General features: G+C 36.8%; 1 protein-coding gene across 1 annotated transcript; it reads left to right on the forward strand.

Annotated features, from left to right (window-relative positions):
* Positions 1-7,172: 7,172 nt before the first annotated feature.
* Positions 7,173-9,000, forward strand: LOC118348298 ((S)-scoulerine 9-O-methyltransferase-like). The gene is made up of 3 exons (XM_035689733.1): positions 7,173-7,955; positions 8,260-8,324; positions 8,475-9,000. Exons 1-3 carry the CDS (start codon positions 7,208-7,210, stop codon positions 8,772-8,774), a joined length of 1,113 nt encoding a protein of 370 aa, XP_035545626.1. The 5' UTR covers positions 7,173-7,207; the 3' UTR covers positions 8,775-9,000.
* Positions 9,001-14,620: the final 5,620 nt, after the last annotated feature.

The following is a 14,620-nucleotide window of genomic DNA, read 5'->3' on the forward strand; positions in this document are numbered from 1 at the left end:
TTATGGATGATTTTCCCGATTTTGTGTGGGATGGACGAAGCCTCTTTTCTATTATCAATGATAGAGGATGAGGCACGATTTGTCAACAGAGGAGTGTGGCCTATCCAAACATTGTTAGTATGTTTTACAGAGCCATGGGTCAGATGGAGGCTAATGAGGAGTCCTTCACATTTACCATTCGGGGATTGAGTATTACTATCTCAGCAGACATTATTGCTAATTTTCATGGGATCCCATGTGAGCTTGGTGCATACCCTGCACAACAACTGCCTGCAGGGACAAATGGTGAAGATGCCATCAAGGATGTGGCTCCAACAGATGATGGTCCCACACACGATGAGATTCGCCAGCTGATGCATGACGATTCGACTCCTCCAAATGATGGCAGCAAGGTGATCAAACAAGTAGATTGTATCGCATTTTCTCGAAAGATGAATTTAATTGTTTCCCATAATATTTATCTAAGGAAACACAAGACTGACTTCGGCATCGAACAAGCTCGATTTATGTTACAGATAGCACGAGGAGAGCCGATTGATCTACCTTTATACTTCCTCCTCTGCATCCAATTTGAGTCACGATATCCGAGTGGAGGTAGTCTACCGTATGCATTGATGATCTCTAACCTCCTAATCCAATTGGAGGTTAATGTAATAATGACATAGCAGAGACAACCACAGATCGAACTCCTTAACAAGATCACCTTCAGCAAGAGTGAGGGCCACTTGCAGAAGGCTCAAATTAATGTTCCAGCGGCACAAGATAGTGGCACAGAGCGTGATCCAGTTTCTACTGATGCCGAAGTTGATAGACATGTTGTAGGGGCTACTATCACGGAGATACGATCCCTGCTCGAGAAGCATCGCATATTTTTTATTTAGGACATGGAGAGGATCACTACGCCCATCATGGTTTGACTGCAAGAGATTGAGGGACGCATTACTGTCATCTAGGAGTACCTGGATAATCTTACACCGTAGTTTTTATCTTTTATTTGACTTTTTGTGTTGTATCGAACGTTGTCAGTTTAATTACTATATCGTTTTTTTTTTTTTTTTTTTTTAGCTAGCTTGTTTTTTGTCAAAAATTATTTTTCTTATTTTACTTACCGTTCATGATAATATAAAAAATGACACTCCCTAGAAGGTAATATTTTTTAATTGCAAATTCTTATTTACCACAATAAATCTCATTAATTAATTGTATAAAATTCTTAGGAATATGAAATATTTTAATTTACCATAAATAATAATAAATTCGTATAGGTAGATTTTTTTATCTTTCAAAAATGATAATTAATAAGCTCAATTAATATTTATTTTTAAAATATTTGAATGCATTTCAATAAATTTCTATAATTAAACGGTACCTTTTGAACTACTATTATCAGCATTCGAACGGTTTATAGATCCGTTTGAACATAAAACTACTGTTCGAACTACTATTATGAGCATTCGAACGGTTTATAGATCCATTTGAACATAAAAGTACTGTTTGAAATATGTTGCAACCATCCCTGCCAGATTCATTTATAACTTCCCACCAAAAAGTTGGTTCGAACAAGATCTAACTTTCTTTAGGCACAATTGTGTATACGTTCCCGCTACGACTATTATTCGAACAGTTATGTTAACATTTGAGTGTGAATTAAAATATTTTTCAAACTTGTATTAGAGCATTCGAACACTATATCAACATCCCCGACATATTTATTTATAACTTACCACCAAAACTTTAGTTCGAATGATTAAATATCTCGTTCGAACGATTTCAAACTTTTCCCGGCACAATTGTATATATTTTCTCGCCACGACTATTATTTGAATAATTATGTAATCATTTGAACAGTCATTAAAATACTGTTTGAACGTTTTTGTTAATGTTTGAACAATTTTCTTTTTTTGAAACGCTATATTTCGTCACAGAAAGTCTATTTTAAACAATATTTCTCTGCTCGAACGCATAACAAATTGCATCCATGTTTTGAGATGAAATTTAATTTTCGTCCCAAATAAGTACTTTTAGGGATAAAAATTAATTCATCCCTAAGAGATTTTGTCTCTAAAGATCAAATCTCTTGTAGTGTATCCTACATCCAACATTAATTTTCATTTTGAAAGATCTATATTTTTCAAATTAACTATATGCTTTATGCAGTAAAATGACATATACAAGCCTAGGGTATGTATTCTTTCAAAACTTTCTCATATGCTACTTTTGCATTCTCAAGTTATTGGGTGATCCTAAAGGCATTAGCTACGACAAGAAAAATAATATTTTTGGATAGTCTTGCATGATAAGTGAATAACACTTACTAATTCACTAAAGTATAATAAAATGTAATTAAATACTAAAAATAAGTATAGTGTAGAAATAAGTTAGAAATAAGTCAGATATTAGTATAATAAAATGAAATACTAATGTATAATAACATGTAATTAGATACTATAGTATAAATATTGTATAGAAATAAATTAGACGCAAGTATAGAAATAACTAATAAGTCTAGTATAAGAAGTTAATAACACATAATACTAATTTACTAAAGTATAATAATATATAATTAGACACTATAAATAAGTCTAGTGTAGAAATAAGTTATGAATAAGATAGACACTAGTATAATATAATAACATGTAATATTTAGTATAATAACATGTAATTAGACACTAAAAATAATATGTAATATTATAGTATGATAATATGTAAATAGACACTATAGTATAAGTCTAGTATAAAAATAAGTTAGATATTAGTATTGAAATAAATTAGCGTTGAATGATTTAGCTTTAGTTTTTACTTTTTTTTGAAAAATTGAAAATTGAAAGTCTGCAAAAAATGCTTTTTTTTTTAAAATGAGCTAAACATGAAGCTAAAAAAGAGCCCAAAGCTGAAAGCACAAATCTGACTTCGCTTTGACAAGTCAAAGTTGGAGTCAGATCGAAGCCTACACAAATCAGAGTTGGAATCGGAGTTTGGATTTGAACTCTAACAAAGTCGGAGTCAGAGTTAGATTTACGGTAATCCGACTCCAATTAAGTCGGTACTCATCCCTAATCCAAACAAGCATGATAACACCAATCATCTCCTTATGATGAATCCTCGCCACAACATAACTTTTATAGAAGTTAAAACTTTCGAAATGCATATGGAATTACATACCAACCTACTCACACAATTGGTAGCACTTTTTCAATCAATACGTCATCTTGTAAGAGTGAGTTAAAAAGGAAGTAAAGACAATAAATAATTTTAACAAAGTGAAAAACTAGCATTCATAAGCAATACGAATCATTAATTAAATACCAAAATAATGATTGCCTCTCTTTAATGAAGAAAACTTGCAAAAATTAGGGGTTATTATTTGTTATAAAAAAATTGGAGGGAAAAAATCACAACACCTACATACCATCATTCATAAATACATACATATATACATACATACATACATACATACATACATACATACATGCATACATGCATGTATGTATGCATATATATATGTACATAGCAATATGAAGCAAGAAGGAAAGGGGATTGAATTCTTATGAGAGGCTCCAAGTCGTTCTAAGAGATACCCTTTTCTGAAGCTAGGCTCCTGACCTTTTATAGACAAAGGAAGAACTTCTACAATTATTTATAAACTGTACATGCATGACCTGACCAGGAAGTAACAATATTTGACTTAACCATGAGGTAAGCTTAACAATAAAGGAGAGTAATTGGAATCTTGTCAGGAAAAGCAGTAGACAAATCAACAGCTTTTTCAACAGTAGTAGTCTTTGGTGCTTTTAGTAGGAATCAGTGAGCAATTCATCAGCAATTGCGGGAGAGTAATATATGTTGGCTTGTGCCGATAGATCAATTATTAGATAGCCTTGGGGTGTCTTCTAAAATTACCCAAGTATCCCAGTAATGCAGCGGAAATATCTACCAATTCACTCAACAAATTGGTTAGTATTTAAGCATGTAATTAATTTAATATAAAATAAATAAATTACATAACACTAAGATTGGTATCGAAGGGAAACCCTTTAAATAACTCTCTAAAGGTAAAACCCTACGGGGCAACCAAACCCAGGAAAATCAATCTTATTATTTGAAAATCAATTACAAGTACTCATCAATTACAAAACCTTTGCAACTTGACTCTCTTACTTGCCCAGATAAACGACCCGTTTGTCTTCTACAGCAATAGCAGCCAGAACTTCTGGCGATCTTCAAATATTGCCTTTCCTCCTAGAACTCTAGAGGCTGAAGTCCAATCACACGATCCTCCACACTCGAAGCGCGATCACACTCAAAGAGAGATCACAAATATGAAAATTCACTAAGGAATTTTCTTACCAAAATAATGCACTAGAAAGTGCTATACAAAATATGTAGATCTGAATCACAATGGATCCCAACCAGTAGGATCCTTTAAATAAACAATCTGAAAAGAATCCTAGTTGAAGTAGAATTTTGCTGACGGGCAGAATCTGTCACGAAGACGTCTCATGGTGGATTGTTGACATGTCGCGATAACTCTTCTCTGTAGTTACTAAACTGTATTCAACTTCTGTTATGGATAATTCCAGATCTTTTTGAATTCGAATTTCATGTTACTGACTTATCTAACCAACCTTAAAGACTCCTAGATAAACTTAATGTTGTTTAAAATAAAGTCAACAATTCTTTTATATTCATTCAAATTCAAACTTATTGATAAGATAAACTCTATCATTTTAGTTACCTAATCCTATACAAACTTATCAACTTAGTCACATAGTCCTAGCCAAACTTTATATCTACATCTTCTAAATCATGTCCAAACACAATACTGTAGGGATCACTAAGAGAAGCTTCTGAGGATGCGTCAGACTCAGTATCAGGATTATCATCGCCTTGTGAGGACTTCTTCAACAGATAAATCAAGTTGTTTTTCTTCAGCCCTTGTTGCAGAGATCTATTCTTTGATTCATAAGATTGTTTGGATTTATTAGATTTAGTAGAAGTATCGGTTTGAGCAATTTGTTTACAAGAAGTACTAGCTTGAGTTATTGGATATTCGAGCAAAGTCAGTTGTTTAATAGCAGCAAGGACGTCTTCAATGCCCTTCAAGACCGGAGAAGTTTGAGGAAAATCTCTAGCAACATTATCAATAACATCTTATATGTGGGGATATATGTCCCTGTAGAAGTAGTGTTTGGCCTCTCTTGAGCCACATTACAACTCCCCCCACTAGCCACACAGAATGTGTTGTACTGCTCAATCAAGTGGCTTAAAAGGATTTTAATTTGGCCTCTATCCTATCCTCTAACTCATCCCCTTTGCACTTTTTCAACCAAAACTTCATTGTCATCATTTTGTATCATGGATTAAGCACAACTTGATTATTTTCTTATGCAATTTCCAATTGTAATCAATAAAATGTGCGGCAATGCATATAAAATTTATATTCTGCACCAACATTCATGTATCGGTGGTGAGACAAATTCTTTGACCATCCAACAATTTCTTTGATTGTATCTCATCTTCATTATACAGCTTAACACAATCCCTTCTTAAAGTGGTTCAGAATGGCAATGTAATTCTAGAGTCCAAATCACCCATGTATTTAATAAACACTTTGTTCTCCACTAACCTAAAAGGCAATTCACACCTAATAAAAAAACATAGCGATTGACATCCTAAATTTTTCTGCATCATACTTCACAAGTGGACTACACACGCTTCCCTCCACGTCCCTTTTAATACGAGAGGTTTGACCTCTTTGAACTCCTTTAATTCCAAGAGGGATCGTTTCACTTGCAACCGAAATGCAACCATCGTAGGTTTAAAGAGGGTTTAGGTTAGGGTTAGTCCATAACCAATTGTCTTTCTCAAATGACGCTCTCTGATTGGCCCATTTGGCATCTAAAAATCACGAAACTTTTTATTGTACCATAAAATCTAAAAATTGATACAAATCCAATGGTAGAATCCATCCTCTCTCATTATGATCCTAATTGCCTCAAAAAAATTCAAAAGGCATTTCACTCCCTTAGATGATCATAATTCGACTACGCTAACAACCAAAAATCTAACTAGTCTTTAATCCATGAATTTTTCCTAACTTTTCATGACATATCCAATGTCGAAATAAAAAGCAATTATTTCTGTTGAATATATTTTGGGGCATTACATGGACAATTTGGGATTATATTAACGATTACTAATTCCTGAATAGCCTTAGACCCTTATCGCAAGCCCTGATTATCAGGTTATTGCTTTTTTCCCTATAACTTATTTAAATTATGTCATGGTTTCATAGCTTATATTTAAAATTGTTAATTTGTAATGCCCCGGTCCCGGATGGGTCGGAGAGTTACTCCTGTCACTTAAACTCACATCAGATATAGACTACAATTTCTCAATTACACATATATCTCACTGTTTTTAACTCAACTACTCTAAATAATTAACTAGGAATACTACAAATTCTCAATATAAATGTCAACTTCTCAACATACCACATCACTAGAATATAACAATTTTATTGAATAAAATTATCCAATAACCATGGCATCCTTTTGTGTTCAGTCCACTGTGCTTAACTAATCTCATCCATGCTTTCTAATCTTGATCATCAACGGAAACATTCAAATTATCTGAAAATATTATGGAAATAAGGGGCTCACGATGTGGAGGGGAGCTAGGTTGTCTTAGGTAGTGTAATTGTGAGGTGGGGTGGGGGCACAAATGCATGGTGGGGCTAGGTGTTGTCGGATGGAGTTGATGGTAGACAATGAGACTCCGAGAGTTAACTTGGGGTCCAGTGGTGCAAAGACGGCGACAGAAGGTGGCTGGAAAGTGTCTCCACGAATGTGCAACGTGCGTGCATTCGTTCTGTTCTCGATTGACTAAAACAAGGCCTCGGTGATGGTGGTTTGCGGGGTGGCAGTGGTGTGGGTGGTTCTCAACCTACCCTAGATTAAGGGTTTAGAGTTCATTTTAAGGTAGGTAAAACCTACCTTAAAATATTGATTTTACCTACCTTAAAATATTGGTTTTACCTACCCTAAAATGAACTCTAAAACCAGGGTAGTTAGTTGAGTACATGAAATTCGGTTTGACAGTAGTATAATCTTTATTAAAATAATTAAAGTCTATAATATGGGACACACCTTATTTTATCGAGACTTCCATTATAAATAATGATGAGGAAAGATATCAAAAGATAGACATGCAAGTCCAAAACATGGAAGTCCAGGAAGCTGGAGATCAACTTTCAAGCTGTTCGCAGTTGGGAGGTTTGGTCTCCATTCAAATGGTTCTAAGAGCTGCAATTGAGCTAAACGTGTTCAATATAATTGCAGATGCGGGGCCCGATGCTTATCTTTCTGCAGCAGATATCACTTCAAAGATCCCAACAACCGATCCAAATTCTGCAGCGTACACTTTGGAGAGAATACTAAGATTTCTGGGCGCATATTCCATCTTATCGATATCTCGAAAGCCATTAGGAAATAATGGAGAAAATGCAAGCCATGAATGGACCTATGGCCTGACAAAGATGAGCCAATGCCTAGTGAGTAGCAGTACCGGCGGAAGTACTGCTACTTCCCCGGCTTCAATAATGATCCGCATTTCCTGTGAAAGGGAATTGCTCGAGAGTTTGCTTAGGATTAAGGATGCAGTTCTTGAGCCTGGAAGCGCGCCTTTCAAGAAGGCCCATGGGGTGAACTTTTACGAGTATCTGGAAAAGAAGCCGATATATAGACAACTGTTCGATGAGTTTATGGAAGTTGGCGAAAAATTAGTGTTTGATGATGTGTTCAAGGTGTATGGTGGATTTGAAGATGTGAGAGAGTTGATAGATGTGGGGGGCGGCATTGGAACCACTTCTGCCAAGATAATCTCTTTGAATCCACACGTTCGTGGACTCAACTTTGATTTGCCTCAAGTGATTGCTGATGCTCCTGCGCTCCCAGGTTAGACCTCTCTCTCTCTCTCTCTCTCTGATCTCTCTCTCCAAAATGTACAAGACTTGTGATGATACTAAGATTTTATTAAAGTAGAGACAAAAACAATACATGCTCTTAATTTCATATAAGTAGGTGATCTCAGAATGTAGGTATGCATGCATGCTCGTTAATCTAAATATACAGAGCATGACATTATTAATATTTGAACTTATGTGATTAATAGCTGTTTATACATTATATATATATATATATATATATTCTATGTTTAGCCATCATTCTTAAGATCTTGATGAAATCTTCTTATTTTCAGGTGTGAAGCATGCGGCCGGAGATATGTTTGAATCAATACCGAATGCCCAAACAATTTTATTGAAGGTTTCTTTTCCTCTATCCGATTCCTTTATTTTCTGAGCTTTCTTTTTCATTGTTATTGGCAAATTAGTACTATATTAATTACTTACCAATAAATAATGCAATGCAAAAATTATGTCTTTTGACTTTTATATATATTTAATATGTAAACAGCGAATACTCCATAACTGGGATGATGAGCGATGCAAGAGATTGCTGAGGAATTGCTGGGAAGCATTACCAGCCGATGGAAAGGTGATAGTTGTTGAAATGGCAATCCCACAAGAACTTGAAAACAATCTCGAGACAATGAACGTTCTAAAAGAAGACTTGTACATGATGCTCCTAATGGCTGGTGGCAAGGAGCGAACACTCGCTGAATTTGATCATCTAGCAAAGGCTGTAGGGTTTACTAAAATGAAGGTCTTCCCAATGCCTCATGGGTCGGTTCATGTTATTGAGCTTTACAAGTAAGGCTAGCTCATGACTCGATTCATGGGGTAGAGACGAAAAACAATCTGAAAAAAGATTATAATCAGATATCTCATGCTTATGTTAATTCTTGCTGGCAATAAAAGACAATGATTGAGAATGTAATTCATGAGCAAGAAAATAAAAAGGAAGACGCAGTCTCCCTTAATTTATGCTCATACTTTCTTTATGAATAATAAGTCTTCCATTGTCATGTTTCTCCCTTTAACTTTATGAGATGTTTCCATTCCTTTTACATTGAATGATCATATGTAATAAGCCAAGCCATCTAGATTATTAAGGCATGATCATGTAAGATATGTTTATATATGATAGGAAATATTGCCCATCAAACATCCCATGCATGTTATAATATGGATACCTACTATTGATACAATTTTTAGTATGTCCGCGGTGTGCCCTAACGACTTGCAACTAGAAAGAATGTAACACCTCGTATTTTTAGTGTATTTTTAATTGAATGATTATTTGTTATTAATTTAAAATTTAATTATCTTGTTTTAAATTTTCAGATTTCAATGGGTTTATTTTTTATGATTTTTAATTTGTGAAAATTAAATTTGACATGTTTCCTTAATATTAATTATTGTAATACATTTAAATTGTTTTTCATATTAAATTAACTTAATGTTGGGTTTAATTATTTATTTTATTTTAATACATTACGTTTGAATTATTTTATTTTACTTGTTGTTTTAAAATCGTTTCCGTTGGATCATTTTTGTGACCCAAGATGTGGGGATTGGACCTCATTTCTTTCCCTACATTTTCTCTTTCCTCTTTTCTTTTTCTTCTTTTCTTCTTTTCCTTTCTTTCTTTTTCTTTTTCTTCACCTGCTTCCCGCGCGCCGCAACCCCCCCTCCCTCTCTCCGTCAGTTTCTCTTCCCTCCCAGCCCGCCACCGTGCGCCGGCGGTGACCGACACTGCCCCTCCCTCTCACCTCCCCTTCGACCGGCGACCACCTCCCTGTAACTTCAGCCCTCCTCGCGCCGCCGTTAGCCCCCACGCACCACACCAAGCCGGGGCACTCCTTGTGCCGCTGCGCCGCCGTCGCACCACCTCCGGCCACCATTTTCTCACCACATCATTCTCGACCTCCTAGCAACCCTTTGGACCCAACCCCACCTCCGATCTGTCACCGGTGAAGCACTTCCAACTCTATTTCCGTTTTGGGTGTTTTTGCACTTCAACCGCCTATTGCGCCGCCACCCACGGCCAACCACCACCACCACTAGCTTCACCGACATCCCTAAGCCCTACCCTATCAATCTCGGGTCTTCGTTTACACCCGTTCAAAAGTGGATTTTTGGGACCCACGGCCACAGTGCATTTGGCACTGTTTTGTTGTTGCGTTGCCGCTTCTAGCACCTCCTTGATCTTTCAAAAATTATATTATAGCATTGTAAGTATTTTTTCCAAAGAACTTTTGAGATTTAAATGTATTTCTGTGCTAAATCATATTTACTGTGAATTGGTTGGTTGTGTCGGACTGAGTCCGAGGAGTAAGGGGGTCGGTTGGATTGGATGATAGAGTTGTTTGTGTCAGATTGGTTTATGCTATGAAATTTGTTGGCTGTTTCGGGTTTAAATATTGGTGTTTTGAGTTTGACGTTGGTCATGGTGAATATTGGTGATTTTTAGGAAGTGATGATATATTTTGGGATTATGAGGGTTGTAAGTTTTGAGATATTAAAATAGGTTATTTTAGAAGTTTAGGCTTAAATATCGAAATCCGTGATTGATTGAAAACTTATGAAAATTATGTGATTATTTTTATAGGTGACGATTTATATTCGACTCGACATTTTTGAGGAAAATTCTGAAAAGCTAAGTTGTCCAGATAAGCGGGGTTTCTATGTTAGATTTTATATAAGTTAATAAGACTAAGGTTGATTTTATGAAAACTTGTATATTTTGTGATATGATCGGAACTTGTGAAAACAAAGATCAACCTCGGTCGCTTATCTGCATTATTCATCAAATTTTTGTGAAAAATGAAAACATGTCCTAACGTGCATTGTGTAGACATGAGCTAAATTCTATCATGTGTTTTTTTCTAAAATCTGAAAAAATGAGCGATATTGAGAATATGAAAAATTGTGCATTTATTTATAAAGATGTTCTGACTTTTGTTGTCAGTGTGTGTAAACTGTCTAATTCTGTTTTGGTACTCTGTATTATTTTGATATAACATCTGAAAACCTTTGGCATGGTGTACTGGTATTTGTATCTGACTCTGTCTCTGCTCTGCTCTGTTATGCTCTGCTCTGTTTAGGTTGGTACCAACTTCTCTGTCTCTGAGTGCACCCACTTTGGAAACAAAGTGGTTTTATTGTGGTCTTTCTTGTGTGCACACTCGAGGCTCCGAGAAGAATAAATGAAAGATTTCACCTCTGTCTCTGCCTGGTTTGGCCACCGGGGTTAGCACAACCCTACCACAGGGGTGAAACATGGTCTCTGCTCTGTGTGATGCTCTATTTTGATCTGATGATGATACTTAGTTTATGTTATGCCAAAGTATTATGGGTTTTACGTGTCTTAAAACCATCGCTCTGTTACTTTTGAAAATATGTTCTGCTCTGCATGATAACTCTGGAAAATGTTTTGTTCTGCATGCTATACTTTGTAAATGCTCATGTTTGCACGCTAGCATATGTCTTCTGCTTACTAAGTTGTTGATAACTAACCCCCTATCTTCATAATATTTTTCAGATGATATGGAGAGTCCAACTGGGGACCTGGATTAGATTGGTGAGCACGATTAAGCTGAGGAGAGGATGTTAGAAGAAGGAATTCTGATGTCTTTTAGTTTTAATGTCTTTTAGATTTAATTATATCTTGGGCTTGGATTTAGTAAGACTTATGAAATTATTAGTTTGGTTTGTTATGACTACCAGGAGATTGTGGACTCCTTAGTTTAGTTTGCTGCAGTAATGACTTCGTGGAGTTTTCAATGTGGTTATTTAGAGTACATGAGATTGAGTTTTGCTAATAAAGTTTTGGAGTTTTATTTTAGTTGTATTGGAAAATATGTTCTTAAGTGACAGGTAGTAAGTCTCCAGGCCAACCGGGTTTGGGGCGTTACAAAGAAAAGCTCGGGACTTAGTGGGGATGCCCTCGATGCTTAAATCAGTGAGGATTTATGCTTCTTAATCAGTAATGAATTAAGAGACTTTCATTATGTATATACTGTAGGATATTTATAAGAGTATTGTTGTTAATTAGAAACAAACCTTACAACTTACTAATTACTAGGGTAAATTAGAAAAAAATTTGTACTCAAAATTAAGTTCTCTAATTGATATGAGATAATTCATGTTTATATAATAGCTATGCATGCATCAAGTACTTATTTATAAAGTTATTTTACAACTTAATATGAAATTAACTTTAAGATTGTGTGTGTGTGTGTGTGTGTGTGTATATATATATATACAATGAATGTGTATCATTATTGAAAAAGAAAAGGAGACGAAGGACAGCGACTCAAAGAAATTACCGTCGACGACTCAGATAAGATTTTGCTCGGCTAGGTGGTTTTCTCATTTGAGGGCTCAGGGTCTGTTGATCCTCCGATGCTTAAGTTATTTATGGTGTTGAAGATGAAGATGAGTAATAGTGAAGGTGAGAATGTCAGATTCCCTACCTATTTGCTGCATGCAGTGTTTATTTATACTTGCCGACCTAGTCTCCACGATAGTGGAGTGTTGTATAGTAGGAGATAATATTTTCACACTGTCTACTCGCAGAGCTATCTTTGTGTTGTCAGTTCTCAAAGCTATGAAGTGCTCAGGGTAGCTGTGTGCTGCTCAGGCCTTGGGTCACATTGAATGCGGCACACCTTCTGTTCTGGGCTGTATCGAATGCGGCGTGTTTTCTGTCCTAGGCTGCTCCTATCTCATTAATGCTTGGTGTGAACCGTAGCATGTTTTCCCGTCTGGCATTGAATGCGATATTCCTTCTTCTTTAAGCCTCTCCTATGTCCTCTGACTTGTTTCCTGATGTAAACATGGTCCGACCTGGGTCTCATACCCAGGTTTTGACCCAGGCGCCACTGTTCAACCCAGCCCAGACCATGTATCTGGGCTCTATCCTGGGCCTTGCGTTCAGCTCGACCCAGCCCAGACCTTGTATCTGGGCTTTAACTTAGGCCTCGCCTTCAGCCCGACCCAAGGGATTTATTCCCTTCACAATGCCCCACGAATGTTTAGCACACTTGTGGATTGGAAAGTATAAAAAGTCTCTCCTTTTTTTTTTGTTGGGCAAGTCCCTATGAAGATTTCTAACTTGGGCGAGCATATAGCAAGTGAACGGGTTTGCGTGTACTTATCCATTCATTTTCCCCAGATCTAATGGGATGTGAACCGATCTCTGCCATTAATGAATATGATTAATCATTAACTTTGTCTTCATTTATTGAAGTTGCTTCCTGATGTGAACTTCAACGTTGATCAGGATTGGTTCTTTTTATTCACGCGTGTGGTAGTTAACATCATGTTGTATTCCCGTGGTCGATGTATCCCTTCGTACTTCGTGCCATCATTTCAGACACCTAGCTGTTCCATCGCACTGTTTTCATTCATTTCCTCCTCCTCTTTCTCCTCTTTGTCATTTCTGTCTTGACCTCCTTTTTCGTTTTCCTGAATTTCAAAAAATTCTAAACTTTCCACCTACTTTCACCATGACTAAGCGAGGCGATAAAGAAGTCAGTTTCAGCTACTTTGCTGGGAAGCGGTGTACGTCGGCCATGACCAGTAATGACCTCCGTTCATTCTGTAGACAGTACCCTATCCCTCTTGAAACTGTTCTAGAAATCCCTGGTTCTTGCATTCCAATGGTAGATGTGGATGGCTTGGCGACAAGGATGGCTCTCTACCCCCACATGTTTTCCAATGGACTACGCTTGCCATTCTGCCTCCCAGTGCGTGATATCTTGGACTTCCTGCAACTAGCCCCAGTGCAACTTAACCCCAATGTTTGGCATTTCATAATGGCTAGTTGTGTCACCTTTCGAATTGCTCTGGGTGATTCAAAAGATTACCCCGATCTAACTGCTCGGGAGTTTCTGTCGGTGTATCGTATGAACTGGCTTGATATGAACGTTTGCAGTTTCCAATCCCAATCCTCTGAGAAAAGTTTCACTACTCTGGAGAGGCGTTACTCTTCAGTAAAAGAATGGCACAGGCGATTCCGTGATGCTCCTCCTTAACCTTCAGCCTCCCTCCTTCTTTTTGGTTTCCAGACCTGCAATGGTCTTTGATGTAATTTTGACAATTTTTTGTATGAATGTACTTTTGGTTTGGTTGAAGCTCGGCTGATTTAAACCTTCTGTTTTTTCTTCTTTTTTCTGCCAGTTGCATTCGTTGGTCTTCCTTCGTTGAACTGTGCATTTTGACTTGTTATGGGTAGAAACCTAACGAGGTATCCTTTAATTGATGAGAACTGAGCTAATCTCTTCCTTGTTGACGGAAATCTAAGTCGGGTTCCTTTACAAGATGTTTACTGAGTAGCACCCCTTCACTGTAAATGTACCGAGCAAGACTATTTTAGATGGATGGGTACCGAGCAGGACCCCTTAGCTAGGTGTGTACCGAGTAGGACCCCTTTTAGATAGATGGGTACCAAGTAGGACCCCTTAGCTGGGTGTGTACCGAGCAGGACCCCTTAGCTAGAAATGTACCGAGTAAGACTCCTGTCAAATCTCATATTCGTTTGAACATATATTGCTCGCTCATGTAATTTTCATGCACGTGAGTGCTTTGATCTACTGCCGATTCTATGTTGGTCCCGAGGTCACCATTATTGATGTCCTTTCAATTCCTATTTGT

This window comes from Juglans regia, chromosome 4 (genome assembly GCF_001411555.2).
Source record: "Juglans regia cultivar Chandler chromosome 4, Walnut 2.0, whole genome shotgun sequence".
Classification (NCBI taxonomy): domain Eukaryota; kingdom Viridiplantae; phylum Streptophyta; class Magnoliopsida; order Fagales; family Juglandaceae; genus Juglans; species Juglans regia.

Bases quoted from the DNA above. Each gene is read 5' to 3' on its own strand.
- LOC118348298 (XM_035689733.1), top strand. From the start codon at position 7,208: ATGCAAGTCCAAAACATGGAAGTCCAGGAAGCTGGAGATCAACTTTCA. The intron at 7,956-8,259 runs GTTAGACCTCTC...TCTTATTTTCAG, and splicing joins TGATGCTCCTGCGCTCCCAG to GTGTGAAGCATGCGGCCGGA. The intron at 8,325-8,474 runs GTTTCTTTTCCT...ATATGTAAACAG, and splicing joins CCCAAACAATTTTATTGAAG to CGAATACTCCATAACTGGGA.